Source organism: Carassius auratus, chromosome 9 (assembly GCF_003368295.1).
Source record: "Carassius auratus strain Wakin chromosome 9, ASM336829v1, whole genome shotgun sequence".
In the NCBI taxonomy this organism is placed as follows: domain Eukaryota; kingdom Metazoa; phylum Chordata; class Actinopteri; order Cypriniformes; family Cyprinidae; genus Carassius; species Carassius auratus.
Window position 1 is genome coordinate 29,387,102 of NC_039251.1, and position 22,724 is coordinate 29,409,825.

At 37.0% G+C, this 22,724-nt stretch overlaps 1 protein-coding gene across 3 annotated transcripts in view; it reads right to left on the reverse strand.

Moving 5' to 3' along the window:
* The window catches only part of grik2 (glutamate receptor, ionotropic, kainate 2), a 182,297-nt gene that overhangs the window by 55,250 nt on the left and 104,323 nt on the right, over positions 1-22,724 (reverse strand). For all 3 annotated transcript variants that reach the window (XM_026272436.1, XM_026272437.1, XM_026272438.1), the window contains 3 exons: positions 15,795-15,938; positions 10,907-11,014; positions 10,069-10,182 (listed from right to left, as the gene is read on the reverse strand). In XM_026272436.1, coding sequence (XP_026128221.1) covers positions 10,069-10,182; positions 10,907-11,014; positions 15,795-15,938 — 366 coding nt within the window. The remainder of the gene's footprint in view (positions 1-10,068; positions 10,183-10,906; positions 11,015-15,794; positions 15,939-22,724) is intronic.

Sequence of the window (22,724 nt, forward strand, 5' to 3'; positions counted from 1 at the left end):
CGTGGGCTGATGACATCATCATTTCAGAAAACATACGGATTCGCTGTCCACACGAAAACACAAGGGTAGCGTTTTCAGATTTACCCTGGGACCCGGTTTTAAAAAAAAAAATATTGGTTTCAGTCTCCCAAAACACTGGCTCCATGTGGATGAAATGCCTATACCATACAAAATGTATGCATATACAGACTGAGACAGCTGATCTTGGCAATATGAATGCAGATATCTGGTTCAGACAACAGGAAGCTGGTGTGAACTGATCTTTCTATACCACTGAGACTATTCAGGAAAATGTGTTGTGCCAGGGGAGCTGATAAGCGCTTTCCCGCCCCCACGCTGCTTTACCGCCCGCATATTCACGGTCCTAATGAACCAATGAGAGGCAGCCTGTTCACAGCAGGAGCCCAGCATAGAAACAACAGTTCCTCTCATGCATCAATGCTCTGTGTGTAAACTATTTTATTTTTATTTTTTTCATAATTTCTCTGACATTTGAAAACCTTGTCAGTTCAGCCACCTTAAGACCTGTACACAACAAGCACAACTAATCTAAAAAAACCACATATTAATCATTCAGCTTCAATACAAATTCAAATACAAATACATTAAACTATAAATGTATTACATTACTCGCATTCATTCTATATGAAATATCAAACTCATCTGATAATACATACATTGCCTGTTGTAATGCAGAGAAATAGAAATACGCAATATTTCTGATACACAACGTAGACAAAGTAAGAAAGTCCTTCTTCGCTATAATGCAGTGGTAATATAATGCTTAAATTAACATTATTCATCTGAAGGCAGGACTTGATCCATAACTCAAGATCAGAATGTGAAAATGACAAAGTCAAAGTGAAATAGAATATCATAGAGACTTGGGTTAGCCTCTTTTGAAACGGGCCATTTAAGTAACCACTTTCTAACTACCCAAAACACCTTAGCAACTGCATGTGAATGCAGAACACCTCAGGAAAAGAGTGAGAACCCTTAGCAACTGCATAACAATGCCCTGGCAATCACCATAGCACTCACAGTTTATTTTGTGAAATGTCACAATCTAGTTTCGTATTTCATCTATGTCTGGTCATGAATTCCGCTTGACTAAATTGCTCTTGGTGCATGAGGTTTTGGCCAGAGCTCTAAATCAAAACAGAGCATGAGAGCTCTGATATGTTAGCGGACTGGCAGACAGAGAACCTGTGTTGCTTCCAGCTCAGTCAGAGCTACCTTTAGTTTATGAACACTGATCGGATGCTGCTTCAGGCCTCTAGTGCTCAGATCAGATTTTCATTGGCCGAAAGCTGTGTCAAATAAGCCCCCGTGAGCTCTTTGTACTTGAGCGTTGTTTGTGCGTGTGTGTATTTCTCTGGAAACAGTGCTGAAGTTGGAGAGGGCTGCTCACAGAAAGCGATAATATTTCATAACTGTCTGAGCTTTTTAAAGTCACGTAGCACTTTGACTCGAAGCTGAACACTCAGCGAGCGCCGCGGCTTTCTTTTCCATTTGGCTTTTGTTTGTGAATGGTTTTACATTCAGCTGGGTTTCATTTAGAGTGCTGAGCTCAAGCATCTGCGAGATCCACCAGTCTGTGCAGCCAACGTGTCATTCAGAAGAGTGCCATTTTGCTTGCAAATAGGTTTTTAATTAGTTTGATGATTTTACAATTATTTTGGGATACTTTTAAAATGCATTCCTTAGCATTGTCTTTTTTCTTTTGTTCTCTCTTCTTCCTGCTAAAATGTCTAGTTGTGATGAGAGACAGGGGATGAGAGAGCGTATGCTCGAAAGCTTGTCTTTGTGTGAATACGCATGTTTACGCCAAAAAGAAAGCAGATCATTCAAGGTCAGAATGCTGCAGTTGCTGATGGATAGGACAGCTACCCACAACTCTGAAAAAGATGCATCTTAATAACTGAAAATGCTCTGGAATGCTTTGAAGTACTTGTGAAATGTTTCACGGAAAAATAGCAGGAGATACATTACGTTTTCTCAAGTGCCAGAGGTCTCTGATTAATGTTGCTGAAAACCTGCTATTTCCACATTACAAAGCTCCCTTGATCAACAATGCGGTTTCGGAGATGTCTGTGCTTTGCAGCAGCAACTTCAAAAGTTTGTTAAAAGTCATCAAAAAGCAATTTCGTCATTTCATATTGAACACATTTTACATAAATCTCACAAAACCTGTCAAGATGTAGGGATCATATTGCACTCCAAATCAAAAGACAAAAATAGGATATTATATTTCGCCTAAGGAAGCAAAGCCCATTTGAAAACCATTAAGATATTTTGCACTGCAACATTTTTTGGATGTGATAATAGTTACATTACAAACATTATGGGCCACTACTTGATTTAAGGGTGGGACTGCACTGCCACAGGCCTAATGAATACTAGATGTAATTTAAGACCATATTTCACAATTTTAGGACAAAAGATGAGAAAAAATCCCATATATACTCCTGGGAAGTGGATTAAAGTGGACAAGGATACCAGGTGTAAACAGGGCCTAAACGCATTGATGCACTGCATTCAGTCTATAATTTACAATCATTCTACAAACATATTTTGATACGCTAGATAAGAATAGCCTTAACAAGAAAATCTTAGAGTTTTATCCTAGTCTTGCATTCTAATAAAGAATATCATATAATTGATGTTTCTTCTGTTGTAAGTTTATTTGGATAAAAGTGTTTGCTAAATGAATAAATGCAAATGTAATGTAAATGTAATTGTGTTATATTTCAGTCTAAGAAGCATCCAACCTGCCTCACACAATTTACACTACAGCCTCCTTAGGAACAGCAAATATTGCATCTAAACTCATAAAAGAGCAATTGAGAGAATAAAAACTCTAATTAAACCAGTAATCCATTCAGCAGATGGGAAAGAAACAGCCCCTAAAAGCTAAGTTACCTTCCATTACTCGCCATCTAATTAAAAAAAAGGAATATTTTGACTCCTGGTAACAAATGATACTGGTTCATGTGTACCTTTTTTTTTTATTTTATTTTTTTTATAAACCGGTTCTATCAATATATTGTGAAGCTGTTACTCTGAGTGATATCTGGAAGTGAAAGGGGCTATTAAATCCAGTTGGAAATCTACACACGACACTTTGCTGCTGTTTTCTGAACTCAGCAACCCCAGATTGCTGCCTGAAATTGTGATGCTGAAAACATTCAGCTATTAATCACAGACCTGGAGAACAAAACATCCTGGAAGATAAGAAATAAGAAAAAAGTATAACTGTATTGTGATGTGCGAGTCTACAGTACATTTACTGGGCATCTGATGCACACTGCACAAAAAAAAAAAAAAAATGTCAACCACTATCCGAAAATCAGGAGATCTGTTCAGATGGACTGGTTCTACAATTTTTTTTATTTTTTTTTTGCACAAGTCTGCCTGGAAATAAGTTACAGCATTTTTGTTTACTTCACAACATAGGCTCATTGGAAAAACGTATGTCTCTAAATACATTTCTACAAAACCTTTTTGCAAAACCAGTTGGAATAAACACTACATCCAGTAAAACACAGACAAATTGTATTACTTTTCGCACAATGTATAATTTGCAGGACTACAGTTTCTATATTTTTTTTTCCACACAATTACTTGAAAAATATAATGTTATGAGATCAAAACAAGTTTACCATGCTGCAAAATTTAATAACTTATACTTATTAATTACAACATTGAAACATGGGAGGCATGAAAGAGCTGAGGATCCAAATGCAGCTTATTTAACAAGAGCATGGTTGAAACAGGCAAGTTCAAACACCAGCAAACAGGTACAATCCAGGGTGAGACAAAAGAGTAATCTGATTAACAGTCCAAGGTCAAAAAACAAGGCAAGGCAAGTAAACACGGAGACAAGTAACAAGATTAGGCTAAACGATATTCAGCAATGTGTGTGTGGATGTGTGCAACTTTTATAGTGTCCCTGATAGGAAACAGGTGAGGTGCAATAATGAGATCCTAGCCAGGGGTTTATGGGAAATGGAGTCTGGAGAGAACAAAGACAAAATCCCTTACCATGACCACCCCCCCCCCCACTAAGAGCAGATTCCAGATGCTCCAAATAGAATAATGAGAAGAACTCACAGTCCACGGTGGAGTTGGAAAGAGGAATCATGAGGGGAGTGAAACAGGAGGATTCAGGGGTCCGACTGACAGAAACAGAGCCGGTGGATGGGGGGCCCAAGGCAAAGATGGAGAGCTGAAGAGCCAGGGTGACACTGAGGGATCGGAGGGCCATGGTGGAGCCAACGACTGAGGTGAAGGTTGGGAGCTTTGAGCCAAGGTGACAACAAGTTCAACATAGTGACTAGTAGAACTAGTGTCCTCCTTGACTGTGACTGGACAATCAGAGAGTTCAATAATGGCCACCATAGTCATCACAGGAGTTGACATACAGTCTTTATAGCTGTGACTGGACAATCAAAGAGTTGAATAATGGCCTCCTTGGTCCGAACAGACAATTCACTGAGATTATGACTGGGCGCCACAACCACAGAAGGAATGGAGGCAAGTGCCGCCATCTCGGAAGAGACTGCAGTGGACACCATGTCCTCTGGGAGCACAGCAGCAGACACTGCTACCTCGGAATGTTCTGCAGAGTAAGCCGCCATCTCTGATGATGTTGTAGCCAGTGCTGCTGCCTCTAGCAAATCGGTGATGGTGTGTGTGGCCCAGATACAACATAAAGCAACCCCTCATATAGGAAGTGTTGCAAAGAGGGGAATAAGTTCATGAGCAGGATGAGTAGAGTGAATTGGTTTGGGGATAACAGCTGTGCATGCTGACACCAGCGGTGGATCGCCCATATTAGACACCAGTCAGGAGTACCAATGAACTGACCTCGGATTTCTGGTTGCAGCAGACAGGAAGTAACCAGACTTTGGATGATCAGCTGTAATGTAACAAGGTTCTGGCAGATCGGCTGTGACGTGATGAGGCTCTGGCCAATCAGCTGAGATATGATGAGACCCCGCAATATCAATTGAGATGTGACATGAAACAGGAATATTGGCTGTGACTTCACTTGACTCGGAGATGACAGCTGTGACATGATGAGGCTCTGGAATGGCAGCCATGATGGGACAAGACTCTGGACTGGCAGCCATTTTGTGGAAAATCTCTGAGCTAGCAGCCATTTCATGAACATTCTCTGGATTGGCAGCCATCTTGAAAACAAACTCTGGAGTGTAAGATACTGTAGGAATGCTGTGTTCCTCCTCCCCAACACCCACAGTAAATTGAGAACCACTTAGCCTTAATCTTAAGTCTAGATCGATATAGGATTCCAAAGTGCAGTGAGGTTCATGCAATGGCATGATCAAACTATGTGATTCAGACAGCCCTGCTCGAAAAAAGATCATGAGGCATAACTCATCCATGTTGGTCAAATGGGCCAGCTCAACAAAGTCCATTACTTAGTCCTCAATGGGCCAATCTCCTTGACGGAGACACGTGATTTGTGCTGCTGGATTCATCCTTGCTGTTCTGGATGCAGCTTTTATTTAACAAGGGAGTGGTCGAAACAGGCAAGGTCAAACACCAGCAAACAGACAAAGACAAAACCCCTTATTGTGACAAGTGTCACATATCCAGCTTCATATGTATGGGTTTTCATATTCAGTAGGTTTGTTTGGTAGTTCACACAATGATTTAAATTCTAAATCATTGTGTGAAAAATACTGTGTTTTTTTACACACGAAACATGAACACATGTTATATTGCACACTGTAAACGGGACCTTTACATGCCCTATTATACTTTCACAATTGGTTTCTGATGAAAAGGAAATGACCATATTTGGATCCGAGAACATAGTACGGGAGAGAGAGAGAGATAGAGAGAGAGCTTTCCAGGGTGCAGACAGCAATCGCAGAGCACCATGGTGATTTAGAACGCCAACTGAATTTATGAGAAATCTACAGACGCAAATAGACTAAAGGTGTAGTAAAATAAAGGCCTATATGTGTATTTTGGACTTGTTTTCCACCATAAGTCTGAAAGAAGACAAGTTATTGAAGATAAACAGCCCCAAATCTCAAAATTGACCAGTAAAAAAAACGATGTTTTTGCATGTGTCTCACCCATAGACTGTAAAAAAAAAGTCTCAAGTGTGGAGCGTTAGATAAACATCATAAAATTTGTTTCGTCACCTTACTTAAGTAAAAAAAAGTTGCTAATCGACTGCATGATTCAATAATTACTTTATTAGAATTGCAATTATACTTTTTTTAAACAATTGTTTTAAATTACGTTGTTGCCTATATCGGCACGTTCGGCCGAAAAATAAGTAAATCGTAACGCAGTAAACCCCTTTTACATTCAGCATCAGAGGAGCATAATAAACATAATGATTAGCATCTTGGTCTGCTCTAGGAGATAACATCGTCATCGAACCTTGTCTGTCTAACACCGAAAGACGTTAACGTTAGTACCAAGCACTTCTTGCACTGCAAAAACTCGCTAATCGAAAAACATAAGCAAATGTTATATAAAATAAATCAACTCACTGTGTGCTTTTTTAGTTGGAAAACAGCAGATTGCTATTCTTGGTCCTCATTGAGAAGCATCGCGACGCAATCATGAGTTATTTATTAAACTGAAAGATTATGATTTGAATTTGTGAGTGACAGACAAGTAGAAGGGTGGGGGCACACTGGGGGGGGCAATCAGTTTTCAGGAGGGGCCAGTGCCCCCATGGTCCCTCCCCTGGCTACGCCACTGTTTAATTGGTGCGGGTGCTTTCGGAAATCCACTGTTATACCAATTTTGTATTTTGTAACACTATTGGATAGATTTAGTGTTGGGTTTGGGGTAGAGGATATTTCCAGCATGATAGAACATTAACTTTTATTTGAATTATGAACTACCACATATCTCAAGCAATATAATAAAAACACAGCCTATGTCAACCTAACAAAAACATGCCAGGGTCACATATTGAACCCACGTTTAAGCACCACTCACTGGACATTTCAGTCTGGAACTGCCTCGAATTGTGCAGTAAGGTACGAAATAATCGTGTCTCAGAAATGTATGTAGAGGCACGTATTTCCAATGATCCGTTTTTTTTTTTTTATTTGTTTTTTTTTATTTGCTGTGACTATTTGACATTAATTTTTATTTGTATTTTTATTATTTTTTTACGAATCAGCTAAGTTAATAATTCAATTACCTATTCATAAAGACAGTCATTAGCTATGCTTCCATTTACCTATTTTTATGCACATTTTGGAATATTGCATACAAAACGCTGGATGGAAATGCCAAGATGTGCATAAATTCTAAAAATGTGCATTAAAAACGTATATGCACAATTGAGTGGAAATAACATTTTATTCAATAAGAAAAAAAAGTGCATTAACTACTATGGAAACACTTTAACCTAATAAATTCCACCGTTCGCATCAAAAAAATCGCATAACTTGTGCGATGGGACTGGAAAACCTGACTAACCAGACCGATCTTGTTCCACCATCTGCATCTGAAATGTTGTTTTGGTCTATCTGAAATGCCTGAGCAAAGTCTGTCATCAAAAAGATTCTGCATGATTGCCTTACATGACTGCATTCCCAAACAGCAGCATCCACCTCTTTGATGCATTGGGTGGAAATGGTGCTTTATTTGCAAATGTTTTATGTGATATCACAGTTTCGCGCTTTATATCACAAGTGATATCACAAGTTTATATCACATTTTTGGATGGAGACATAGCTTGCTTCATTCCTGAATTAATCAGCCTTTTTTAATGAATTAGTCAAATGAATGATCAAGTGACTCAATGACTGACTGGCAGTGACTTGATGCCACCTAATGGCTGTTTTGGTTATATATTATATCATTTTTTTCTATAACTTTATATTTTTATACCAAAAAAATATATATATATCTCACAACAGTGATAATGCAATTTAAGTAGCAGTGTAAATGCATTTATGCCACCTTTTGCTGCATTACATAGTACATAGTGTGTAAATGCCACTTCAGATGCAGCCTTTGCAATGCAAAACATGGATAATAGATTTCTTGATAATTGTTTAATTTGATTGTTAGCAACCCTGTAGTATTGTATTATCCTAAGTGTATTGATTGATAACATTTACTGACAAAAAAAATTGACACATTCACAAGTTTAGGAAAAAATGCCCTTATAGTCAAATGCGAACAGTCAATGAAAGTCTTTGCTTCCTATTACAGTGATAATGTCTCTCAACTCTTCTTTTGTTCCTTTTTTTAGAAATCTGAGAGCAAACCTGCAGCATGTTTGCTCACAGCCTATTAATAACAATTTCCTTTCTGCAGTGGCACAATGATGGCTTCAGAGGCAAACCTGCGGGCATTAAACTTTCATGTAAGGACTGACATTCACCGCTCAGCATTCACCCCTCCCAGCAGTCTCCTCTCACACTTTCTCTCCTTTCATTCATGACAGCTTTGATCCTTGGCCGTCTGACTCAGGCAAATAGCATTTGGAGCATTTAATGCATTCTGATTGGCCACTGAGAGTGAATGAAAAAACTCACACTAAGCTTAAGATAAGTCATTTTGGAAGACTCGATCAGGGTTATCATTAACAAGTCTAAACCCATTTTAAAAAATCATTACATGAAATTTAAATATTTATTTTTTATTATTATCATTATTATTGGGCTGATGAGAGAAAACCAACATGATAGTTAGACTATTTTAATGTTAACTTGTCTTACACTTAAGTAAGTAAATTAGGAAAAATAAGAAAATCCATTCCCTGCTTGCTGACACAAAGTATTGACGCTGTTTTTAATAATTCTCTACAACTGGGAAATGTTGCATTCATTTGAAATCTCTAAATATTTTCCGATATTTGAAACAGTTGCACCATTTGACATAAAGTCCATCATCAGAAACAATGACTGATGCAACAGCAAAGGAATTTAGAGGCGTAAAGCAGTGAGAGATTTTTCTTTTCTTTTTTTCTCAGAATACTGTCGTTCTGCATGATCAAAAGCACAACAAGTGAAGACGTGGAAATTCAGAGATGTAGAGTTTGCCACAAATGTCAAGTATAGATTGACTGTTTCCTGTGACACTAAACCTGTTAACCTCTACGTTGTCATTTTGTTTTCATCCATTCAATCAAAAGACAATTTGAATGCAAGTTTGTGACATTTCTGTGAATATTTGGATGTGATTTTCCAATAGAGTTAAGATCAAAAACATTGTGTATATATGCTTTGACAAAACACAGTTGCGAGAAAAGTGTACGATAAAGTCCTTTCCACCTGCTTCCATATTTTAGGGTGAACATAAATACCCTTAAAGTGTAAGAATTGAACTCCAAATCAACAGCATAACACTCAAACAAACCATTCGCTCAACCACTCTGCTAATCTACCAAGTACTACACAAGTTTTTTTTTTTTTTTTTGTAAGGAAAAACAGCTCACTCACAGATGTGGTACTTAAATGAAAACAGTGAGCACCTTTAAAGAAAAGTGTGTTATACAATTGTCTGTAGAGAGACTGAAGAGTTTTCTTAGTGTATTTCATCAGTAGGCATGTCATCTGAAAAGATGACAGGAACAAAGCTGCTATCTTGATTGGTGGTGAGAGACCGGAATGGTTGGAACAGCCTAAAACCACAAACCCAGAGTGTTCCGTCACTCAGGGACGATGACAGTGTAATCTGACACCAGTGAGCTGCCTTTGGCTTCAAATATCAGAGAAGTTTTGGAAAAGTGGGCGAAGGGAGCAATAATATTTGAACAGGTTTTTCAAGGTCTGCAGTTTTAAAGCCTAATGTCAGTATATATATATATATATATATATATATATATATATATATATATATATATATATATAAATATATATATATATATTTTTTTTTTTAGGTTTTATTGGATTTTTGAAATATATTTTTAATGTTGTTGTTTTTTAAGGGTAAAATCAGACAAAAATACTGATAAATAAAATTAATTCTATATGCGATCACTAAAATATTATGCATGCAAAATAGACAAAATAAAGTGCATAGAAATAATGAAAATAATGAATTTTCATTCACCAGTATAGTGGACACCACCAGCGATCTGTTGGAGAGAGAATCCGACACATTGGCTGCCTTTCCTTTTTGGTTTTCCGTCATGTTCAAACCACTTACAGGATCCCATGTCCCAATCTGCATTAAAAAAAAAAAAAAAAAAAACCTTAATATTTTCATTTATCTCTGAGATGATACAATAAGCAGATCAATACTACAATAATGCACTAAAGGTCACTTTCCAACAAGTTCTCTTCTATGGCCATAGAATCAGAATCTATAAGAGTTTCAGTGAATGTTGTGTGGGTTCTTTACTCATTGGCACACATTATATATGCAGAGGCTTAAAGGAAGTGATGAGAAGACCATGTTATCAAGTTATCAAGAGATGGAAGAGAGAGTAAATGAGAATTGCTTCAGCAGACCAGAGAACTGCGATCCCATTCCTCCCTTCTCATTTACTTCAGAGGACCCTCTTGAGAACTGACAACTCAAAACAAGATGACAAAGTGCAGACGTTCACGCACGTTCAGCTATCAGAAAACAAAGTACTTCAGAAAATGCACGGCCTGTAGTTTGTAATTGCAAATCACCTGTTTAATTCAGTCTTCATAAGGCTAAAGGGCTACTGAGGGCCTTATTATTAAGGGGATAAATTATTCATGAAGGTGCACACACATGTGGAAGAGAACCGGGAGGTCACGGTTTGCTTAGAGGCTCTCCGTGTGTGTGTGTGTGTGGGTGTGTGGGGGAGGTGTAAGTGTCTGGGTGAGTGTGTGTATTTACTGGTGTACACACGTTTGTCCTTATGAAGGACAGCAGGTACATAACTAAGGACATGTGAAGCAGAGGAATCCAGCACCTTTTCTAGCCCCTCTTCCTTCAGGCTGATCACATCCAGATCGAAATCTGTCCTCAGGCCATTGGTCCTGTTGAAATTTATCCGTCCGGTCAAACCGTCCCAGTGGGCCTGGAGTTGTAAGAAAAATATTCATTATAACCAACCTGAGACATCAGACCAATTCTTCCTTTCTGGCCAAACAGTGAAAATATGTCATTCATCAGAATTTCATGCTCACACTTTTATATGTTTTATATGTATCTTCGGGACAGAAGATCCTCACTGCCATTTTGCAGGTTATGAATTCAGATGCATGTGTTAAGAACAGGGTTATTATAGTTAACAAAAAATGAAATAAAATTTAAATAAAATATAATACAGACATTTAAAAACAAAAAAGCAAGAAAATTAATAAAAATAAATAAAAATAAAAATAAATAAAATAAAAACACAAATAAAGTCAAATGCAAACAGAAAAAAAATAATAATAATAATAAAAAAATAAAAAAAATAATAAAAAAAAAATATATATATATATATATATATATATATATATATTAGTGCTGTCAAAATTAGCGCGTTAACGCATTCGATTAATTTGAAATATTTAACGCGTTAAAAAAAAATAACGCAATTAACGCGGTTGCAGTTTTTTTTTATTTCCAGTTGTGGCCTATGTGTGTTCAACGTGCAAAGAAATATGGATAAGACCAAGGAAGGACTTTTAGACGGAAAGTTTCAGTATAAAACTCTGCCGGATTACTCTTCAGTCTGCCACAAGAAACATTACTCTTCATTTAGTCTGCCACAAGAAACATCAACATTAAAATCATGAACTCAAATGTCATTGTTTTAAAAAAAAAAAAAAAAACAATGACTGTAACAGTGCGTAAATCAGACCTAGCTAACGTTAATAAGCTTAAACAAAATTAACGAAATAATTGTGTAGCGGAGTATTTTTTGAACACATTGCCGCGAACTGTCAATCACTCCTGTACGCGCGCATCACTGTCCTCCTCAGCTGCAGCAACTTGCGCTCTCTCTCTTCATCAAGCTTTAAAACAAAAAAGGGGACAAAAATATCATATTGTCTTTGTGCATAGGCTATAGATTAATTAGATAAATTAATATCTAAATTTGTGCCTTGCCGTCTACGGTATTTTTTTAGAACTTAGAAAAAAGATGCTGCAGCCAATGAGCAGCCAGCGGGGGCTGCAGGACGACTCAACCTCCGCAGACAGTTTTTAATGTTTATCAGACAATAAATACTCAAGATTTTGCTTTAGTATAACTCACAACGAGTTTCACACACCTTCTCCGGCCACGTTGAGTTGTTGACACTTAACAGTGGGAAAAGCGACACATGCGCTATTCACTTGTGTAACTTAAGGGTGAATGGGTAATGTAGTTTCTGCTCTGGGTGGGATGAATTAGGAAGCTTGCATTGTGAAGGGCGCTCTGAAAATCGGCAGTGCAGGTAAAAGATTAAAACCTCTATTAAAACAGATGTCCAAATGAGCGTACCGGTACGCTACAAGCACGTTCTGGGCGCACGGAGAGGTGGCGGTACGCTCAAGAGCTATATTTGGAAGTGGCGGTACTGAGTACTGGTGCGTACTGGCACACTTAAAGCACTGGCAATGACTATACTTTGGAATTTTTTTGCAGTCCACTTAGAATTCAACATGGAAATCATTTTTGTTTTTTATTGGCATTGATTGTTTTGAAATTCAAATGGTACTTACATGCCTGTGTTTTTATTTCTGTAATAAATATGGCTTTCAAGCCAACAGTTAATTTGGAGGATATTGATGGTTTATTGCAGGTATGTTGTTTACATGAGAAAATCTGTGTTACAAGTTAAACAAAAATTCCAATAAACAATCATATTTTGAATTTAAATAGTTTCTTTGTCTTGAGTTTACATCAATTATTTACATTTTACATTTAAATATCCAAAAAGTTTCAGTCTTTTAATTGTGATTAATCGCGATTAATCACGATTAATTTTAAAAAATTGTGCGATTAATTAGTTAATTTTTTTTAATCGATTGACAGCACTAATATATATATATATATATCAGTCCCTACAGAAAAACGCTGATTTTTTTGTGATTGTTGCAGGCAAAAATCCTTGATTTTGCGGCACGTTTTCTTAATGCGATGGAATATGCGGGATATTTTTGCAATTTATGCGATGAAATTGCGTGAACTTGCAAAAACTGTGGTTTGATGTACTTACTGCATTTAAAATATAAGCAAAATATTTAATGTTTGTCATGATTGTCTGTTCGGTTGAAATAATGTCTGAAATCAGTGCTGATTCAATACTGAATCAGTGAATGCTGCTCTAGATTTCATTCTCCACTCTAATCAAACATGAGAAAAAGCGAGGTTGACTGAAGTAGCTTAAAAACCACCTCATGTGAGACCTGAGGCTCTTCAAAATCTGAAAAGAAAGAAACTCTCTTCTCATATCCTGTGTTCATGAGTCATGGCCGGAACTACTTGGGTACTGACAATGAATAAATGTAAAAAATAAAAATAAAAAACACACAGAGAGCCCCAGTATATCTGAGTCTGAAACATATAGTTACTTAAAAATGGACAAATAAAAAATAAATGTAATTTAGATTAAAAAAAAAAAAAAAAACACTAAAGCGGTGGAGCCACAGTGAAATCTAATATCACTAGATACATATAGGGCCTTAAAAATGAATATTAAAAAAATAAATAAATACAATATATAATAAATAAGTACATACTGTGACCATTGACATATAATGCAAGAATAAAACAAAACTATTTAAAAAAAATATATTTTCACTAAAAAAACCTAACAAGCTCTGTGTACAAATAAAATAATAATGCTGCCATTCCTTTTTCACATTTCACTTGAAAACTGATATTTTAACCTCTCTCTACAAAAAAAATTAATAAAAAATAAAATAAAAAAGTGGCTTACTCAATAGCATTAAATGTTTTGTCTTATTTGTGTGTTTGCTTGTGGAAAAGCTACTTAAGCTGATGTTTGAATCAACATGCGGCTTTCTCTTTACCATCTATGTTTTATGGTGGTTGTCAGTGTATAATAAGTTATGAAACAGATTTCAATGCTTTACTAGGATGGAATATTAACAATGTATCATAAATTTATGCTTTATAAATGAAAGTTAAATCCCTTAAACCCTAAAAGTTTGCAATATTTTTTACAGTAAAGTTCTGCCAAACACCCACCATATAACGTATACTGTAAACTTTGTATCTGTTCTCAGGTCAGTGCCAGGTATCCATCTATATTAAGGCCTTGGCATTTTCAAAGCCAGTGAAATGTCATCAGACTAAAAAGTCCACCAATTATCTGCTCCAACAAAACCCTCCGCACAGCTTTTCCCAGGCTTTCTTCAGCCCCGGGCTCTACTTGTAGACTAGACAGAGAAGATTCAAAAGAGGGCGAGGGGTCTGGGGCAGGGTCATCACGAGCGGAGATTTGAGTCAATTTATGCACTGTCTTACGAAGAGCAGACCACCTTGCTTTATGTATTTATATCCCCCTCACTTTGCCGTTGGTCTTGGCTGGCTGCTTAAAAGATATCACGCACAGCAAATAAAGGCGGCTTTTTAGTCAGATTAAATATAGGCAGCAGAATGACAGGAGAGTTTAGATTAGCCGTCCTAGTTTTTCTGAAAATAGTACAGAGAGGAATCATTTCCGGAGATTAAGATGAATTTGCTGTCTTCTGCAGCAGTGTTCTCGCCGAATGGTATTCCAGGTCAGAAACAAGCAAATACACACTCATGAACGTGCACGCAAGGGCAAACCGCAGCGCTTTCACAACGTATTCCAACAAAGACTAAAATGCCTTCTTTCTTCCTTATTATATATAAACCACTTTGTTCATAAAGCCACTTGATTGGTGCAATTAATGTTATTACCGCCTGCTGAGAGCTTATTTAAAATAATGTTTGTTCACATGGCAGCATTATTGTATTAATCAATGCAGAAAACATTATAGATTCAGACACACTGTGAAAATGAATGCATTTTCAGGTCGATTGTGGTTACTGGATTGTGGTGGTGGATTCATGATGTACATTCTCAGGAAAGTATGTTAGATTGTGGTAATGTGCTGTATGTCTGTAACGCAGTATATGGGTAACACTTTTGGTGAACCTTTATTCCACAGTGCCCTTGTTGTGTTTTACATGTGCTTTCTAAAGAAATAACTTATGCATGATTGCATGCAAGGACTCTTAGAGTAGTGTCCTTGTTACACACTACATGTACACTACGGTTTAAAAGTCTGGGGATGATAAGAGCTTTTGATAAAAGTATTTTATGCTCACCAGTACATAATGTATTCAATAATAAAATATAAAAGAAAAAAAAATAATGAAGTGAAATATTATTAAATTTAAAATAATGTCATGTATTCCTGTGATGGCAATTGTGCATTTTTGATGAACTTTCAGCATCATTACTGCAGTCTGCGGTGTCACCTGATCCTTTATAAATCATTCTTATATGCTGATTTGCTGCTCAAGAAACATTTCTTGTTATTATCAATCTTGAGAAAGGTAGTGAGGCTTACTATTTTTGTAAAATAGGGCGTATTGCAAACTAGTATTTATTTTGAAATATGTGACTTAAAATATATTTGAATTGAATATTTTAAATAAAATAAAAAAAATATATAAATAAAAAAAAAAAAATATATATATATATATATATATATATATAATTTTAGTTTATTTCAAGTTTTTTAAATTAATATTTAGGTTTAATTTGTATTTATTTATATTTGTGTGTGTGTTTGTGACCTTGAGGCAATGCTAAAACAACACACCATCTTGTGATAAACAACACTATGTGCAAATGACTCCTAGTGAGCAATGTGATGCGCAGTACCTCTTTGATGAGCGTCATGAAGCGGTTTCCGAAACGCCAGGGTTTGTGGCGATTACACTGGAGCGAGCTGACAGTGATCTGAGGAGACTGCTGGACGGCCACGGCCACCACATGTACCGCGTCATACATCAGGGCAGCATCTGTCTGGAAACACACACACACACATTCAGAGGTCAGTCGGCCATCAGCAGTGCACCTGAGACTCTCCGACGGTAATTAACCAAGCCTCAAAAACAGGTTAAACTCCAGTGTCATGAGCTGTGATTGCTGTATATTCAACTCAACGAACAACCACAGAGAATGAGGAAGTGTCAGAGTAGCCTTCAGTCGACTGCCACACAAAGTGACAGCCCTCCATACCGGAGACCTCTCATTCCACAGACCAAAATAAAATCTAATTAGTGTTTGCCTTGGATGATTGAGAAGCAATCACAACACCTCCCAGACTGGGCCGCTATGGAAATCATGCCTGAGGGGGCTTCAGAAATTGCTATCCTGTCAAATAAATCAGAGCCAAACCTGTCATTTTCCAGCTTTTGTCTCTGATTGTCTGCCGCAAGGTTGTGGCTAAAGATGGCTCTGCCCTAATAATACTGCAACTTCACGCAAGCCTATTTGTATGTTTGCAGCAAAACAAATCAGCATTGCCGAAAATTACAGACGCTCTGCAAGAAGGCCAAGAATTAAAGACCCATCTATGAAGTTAAAAGTGTAGCAAAATTCGAGAGCTTGCACATTTGAATTTTGGAACTTGTACAAAAAATATGTGTAGTGTTGCAAATTTCATTGACCAGGCATCAAACAATAAAACAACTTCATTGTATTTCATCATAGCTGTCTGTTATATACTGGAGTCAACTGTGTGATTTGTGTGAGGAGTGATATTTGTGTCTACCTGCAGCGTCAGTAATGATATCAGAGTAAATCGCAGCTATATAAGCATTAGTCTGAGACCGTTGGCTAAACGTCTGATGCATATGGGACACAAAAGTGGAAACACTTCAGGAGTGTCGAAGTCGTCATCGGATTGGTTGAATTATACAACCAATGTCATTGTGTGTGTCGTTCGTTCCGCCTGGAAGATACCGTGGTGCCAAACCCCTTCACGAAAGAAGAAAACCATCGTGTTTACTGTGACGACGAGTGCTTATCGGGATCAACTGAATGCTGGATTTCTAAAGTATATGAAATATTTAAAGTTTACGGCATAGAATTGTTAAAATACATGAAATCAGAGTTTTACACACCGGTCTGTTATTGTGGCAACATTTCCACACCTCGAAATGTGATGATGAATGAACGAACTGTGATTGGTTGTTGGACATGTCAGTCAAATGGCCTCATGGGCGGGCCTTGGCCAATGAAAGCTGCCATGGATTCCAGACCTTCCGCCGTCAGTCTGAAGGTATGGCTACACGAGAGGAAGCTCACTAGGGTTTGAAACAGAGCCAGTCTGTCATGTTAACTTCCAAAGTGGGCCACCAGTAAGTATTTCGGACAAGAATTATGGATATATGACATTACGAAATGTGATTAATTCATCAAGTATATTGACTGCCCTAATTACTACATGATGCCTACATTTCATGTCCATGGATGATAATTAATAATCTAACAATTTTCTTCCCTTTCCATTAGAGGAAAGCATATTATAATCTTGCATAAATATTTTATAAATCCTATTTTTCAGTTTGCTTGAAATTGCCCTGATCTCCTTTAAAATACAGTTTTTGCAGTATCTGTTTTTCAATACAGATTTCAATACTGAGTTTAAAATAATGATTTAAAAAATGTTGAAGTCAACACATGATTACATTCATTGCTCAAGTCAGAAAATTAAGGTTTGTTAAATTGAGTGCTATTTAAATCTTCTTTAAACCGTGTCTTGCAAAATTTCTGTCAATTTTGCTACTGAAATTATTATTAAAAAAAAACATAATTAAAAATAAATAAATAAAATAATTTAACACAACACCACGTGACCATAAGTTTATATTTCAAGTCTCCTCTCATGTGTCAGTATTTTACTTTGTTATGGTGTGCAATATTATAATTATTTCAAGTCAAATATATATTTAAATTTGAAAATAACTTCTGGATGGTAAAAATAATGTCTTCACTGGTGACAATGAATTGTGTGTGTGTTTAGTAATTTAATCTTTTGTATCAGATGAGACTATTTGTGTGTACATGAGGCAACAATGTATGCAATAATTAAAGTGTCCAGTCAACTGTGTTAATGATAAACTATTTATTTGTTTATATTGGTAGAATACAAGCTACGATATACAAAAGTGCTGTGCTTTTGGAATAACGTGAGGATGAATATTGGATGAATTGGGTGAGCTTTTCCTTTAAATACATGTGCTATTTCAAGTGTAGCACTTAATCAGAGTGTGTAGTGGCATACAGTTCCACAGTTGACAAATTCCTCAGAGATATCCTGACTTCCCTTGAAATATCAAACTCGTGTTTAAAACTTGGCAACTAGAAGAAACAGATCAACTGAAACAAACAATCATATAAAAGAGCAAACCAGTTTCATTGATGTGATGTGTACCCCGATTAAAGAATGAGCCATGCACTGTCCTGATGACTGAGGGGAGGAAACGTCCACTACAATATTAATAATCTGTCCATGAGCGAGTGCTGATGAAAGCGAATGGGTGTGAAGATGCCACGGGAGGCGAACTGACCGCTTTGGGCCCAGGGCTTTAGTCAAAATGACTAGAGGATGGTGTGTGTGTGTTGTGTGTGCATGTGTGGAAAGTTTGACTAGTGGCTGTTTCGCACCACCACGAAGCTGTCAATCACCCTCCTACCTCGTCCTACACTAACACACAGATCGGCTTCATAATCACTTGTCCGCCATTCCACGCCTGTCAATCAATCAGGATGCGAAGGGAGCACAAAGTGGCAGCCACTGGTCTTGGAGGGAGATGAGACACGGGATGAGGCGTTGTCAGGAACGGACGTGCCATGAATTCACATGTCCGATCGCCCCCATCCCCCTCTTTTTGGCATCTGGCTGGGCCATTAAAAGGGGACAGCTGAAGCTGGGGAGAATACACATTATCCTTAGTCACCCGGCCCACCAGCGAGGCACCGTACGTCAATGAACCCAGCTTATGCATTGTGAATAATAAATAAGTAATAACATCAGACAAACAGACGACAGGGCCTCTACTTGAATACTAAATGAATGCTCCTATTACCTGCCTGTGTGTGTGTGTGTGTGTGTGTGTGTGTATGTGTGTGTGTGTGTGTGTGTGTGTGTGTGTTAGCGCAGCTTTGTGTGATGGAGCAGAGGAGAAAAATCAAAGCTCAGGGTGCTTGCGATCTCTCCTGGGAGGCATGCTTTGTTTTCTTCAGATTTTCATCAAAGCTTTATGGATCTGTCGGCCTTGCTTACTCTATACCAAAGCACAGAAACCAGCCCATAAATGTAAACTAAAGATGAGAAACTGGTAAAGACTTGTAAAACATGGTAGCTTCCGTCTTGACGACTAGCTATCTGCATTAGGGGCAACTAAACCATTTATCGATAATGAAAAAAGTTGACAATGAAATTCCAATAACTCCGCTCTTCTTTTTCTGTTTAAGGACAGTCTTTGTCTAAGATAGCTAAGAAACACATTTCTAAGAAAATACAGTGGAGGTCATTTATGCTCCAAGTATGTCAATCAAATAAAGAGCCATTTTTTATTTAATTTTTTCTAAGCTTTGTTTCTTTATTGACTCTATAAGCTTATAATGTTGAATCAACTATAGGTTATTTATTTATTTATTTTTTTCACTATTTCAGTCTTTCTACTTAGAAAACGTTGATTTGTTTCAAAGTAAATCCTATTCATTTTTTTGTATTATTATTTTTTTTCAGGGATCATTAGATGGAATTGTTTTCTAGACTTGATGCACTAATTATTTCACATTTACAAAAAAAAAAAAATGGAGAAAAGAGCCTTTTATATAAATTTCAACTAAAAATAAAAGTAGCATTAAAAAAGCAAGACATGCTAATTTCTAGGGCTTTTTTGTATGTCTTATTAGAGTTGTATATGATAGACTGTCATTCTTAAATCATGCATTATGTTTGCAAAAACCTTGCCTGCTAACCAGTGCCGTTGTACTCACATTTAGGAATATAGAGAGTGGGAAAAAAGCAAGAAAGAGAGACTGAGGCAGATAACTGTGGATGATGGAGAATGCCGCACATTTGTGTAGCTGAGCCCAACAGGCAGACATGCAAATGATTGAGCAATACAACCACTTCACTCTATAAACATCTCATTAAAATCAATTATGTCACTCCTGAATGAAATCAAAGCTAAACACTTTAAGAGCTGCTTTTCCCCTGTGGAAGCCGATGTGAGCGTTACCACAGATGTATTTTCTTTTTGCACCTCGTTCGCACGTCCTCCCCTGCCTTGTGCTGAAAGATTTAATCTTCTCAGCTCAGATTGCTTTCAACACTTTTATGAATTGTTAAAATGTGGAGGTCTGGCAGGGAGGTTTCCGTACATCACTGATCGAGGCTCTGGATAAAAGCGTGACCCTGTGGTTACAGACTGCAGCAAGTGCTCTTAAGCAAGGCTTTAATCCTTTTCTTAATTATTTTTTTTTTTTTAAGTAATACTAATACTTTACTTTCTACTTTACTCAATATGACAATTTGACAGTTCAAACATGAAAAACCGTTTATGTATATAATTTGTGCAAAACTAAGCATAATTTAGATTTCAATTAAAGTTTGGAAATGTATAACAGTTGCTTGCATAAATATTTTTTTTTTTTTTTTTTTTTTGCAAATGGTTAGACTTCAAATAGCCAAGCATCATATGGTTTTGGAATACCATAAATATAAACCTTGTAGCTGATCACGACATGCATTTATGAATATTTTCAGTTTTTTATTTTTTTATTTCAAAAGAAAGTGAAAGAAAAGAAAATGTAAAATCAGGCATTGCTTTCTAGAGGTTCAAGGAGTTCAAATGATATTGCATAACAGAAATAACTTTTCAAAGGTTTGTTTAGTCAGTTATTAGACATTGGTGAGCATACACTATGAGACTGGTACCATTTATTTATTTTTTTAAAGGTTTTAAATATCTATTATGGGTAAAAAGGTGAATAATATGCATGTGTTTGAACATGACCTTGAACGATGAATTTACAACAGGTTTTCTCTCAAAGCTGTTCATGAAGCCGAAACCTTTGGGAGATCACGCTATTATCTGTCAAAATCACTTAGTATTGACCAAGAAACACTCCTCAAGTGACTCGTCTAAGCTTGAACTGTCAGAAATATGACACGCAGCACATGGGATTAACCTGGTGCATTTCATCAAGATATGAATGATAAACATCAGCTGTGATAGAGCCATGAACACATCCCTTCAGACCATGTTAGGAGAACACAGACAGAGAGTACCGTACATATCTGCTCTTTCATAATATCCCACAAGCAAGTCCTAGGCACATCATTGTACCTATATTTGAAAGAATCTGCAAAAAATCAAATCATATTGCATATCAAGGATAACTCACATTTTAAATGCGAATATTTAAAATGTATATTTCGTTAGAATTAGAAGTGGGCATACATTCAAAAGTTTATATATTTTTTTAATTATTATTATTATTTACTTAGAAATATAGTAAAAACTGTAATATTGTGAAATGTTTTAACACAATTTAAAAAAACTTTTCTTTTTGAATATAATTTGAAACATTATTTACTCCTTAAAGGTGCCATCTGTAATGTTTGGCAAAAAAAAATCAAGTCATACTCCACATTCCATACCAGATGGGGGCAGTATGCCTCAATAAAGTGAATTGGTCTACTCTAGAGTAACAAACGAGAAACGGCATAGTCTCTATGCTCCGCCCCTACTTTCACAACAACACTACAGCCATAGCCGAAGCCTAACTGTCTAGAGCGTCAAAAATCGCTCTTGCCGCTCTGCTCACGATGTTGCAGAAACATTTGTGAGCGCTCAGACGCTCTAACGTAGATCGAATGCTTATTTTGTATTTAAAGCGCCCGCAAAGCAAACAAGCTTGTTGATCTCGTGCAGACTAACCACAAGGAGTTATAACCTCATTAAATATTGTTGTGGACGAAATATTATAATCCTTTACTTAAAATGAACAATCTCAGACACCTTGGTCCACGTATCACTTTTAATTTATTTTTTTTATGTCCCTGTAGGCAAACAGGGACACATCATAGATTAATACAAACGCTAAACAGCAATAATCAACCTGTCCTTTATTCTGCTTGAGAACTAATGTGCCAACTCTCAAGCATTCACCGTGAGACACATGCAATTGACTCTTTTCACACGCTTTCACGCCACACATCAATTTTTTCACGCACAGAAAAACCACGAAGCAAAGAGGACACGGAGACCAACAGACTAGACTGAGCAGGTTAGTTATGATACATAGGGCTGTGCAAAAAATCGAATGCGATTTTCATGCACCTCTCATCAGTAAAGACGCTCCTGTAATTAGAAGTATATCTCCAGCATGTGCATTCAGATCAGGGTAGCCAGGTTTTCACAACAAATCCTGCCCAGTTGCTTCTTAAAACTAGTCCAAAACTAGACCAATCGCGTTTCCGGGAGGTTCCTCGATAAAAATTGCTTCCCGGGGTTAAAATATAAATTTTTGGGAAGGGTTTCCCTGGTAAAATTAGCATTTTAGGGGCTAAATATCACGTTATTGGTATTGGGATTGCTTCAAACCGCAGACATGAAAAACAACCGCAGACTTGGCAACACTGGTTCAGGTGGAGCGGCAGTAACTGCAAAGAGCCTTAGTCTACCGACAACTAACACAAAATCGCTTTCAAAATCGACAAAGAATCGCCTGCGATTTTAACAATTTCGATGTTGTATAGATTGTCAGTGAATTACGGCTCCGTGT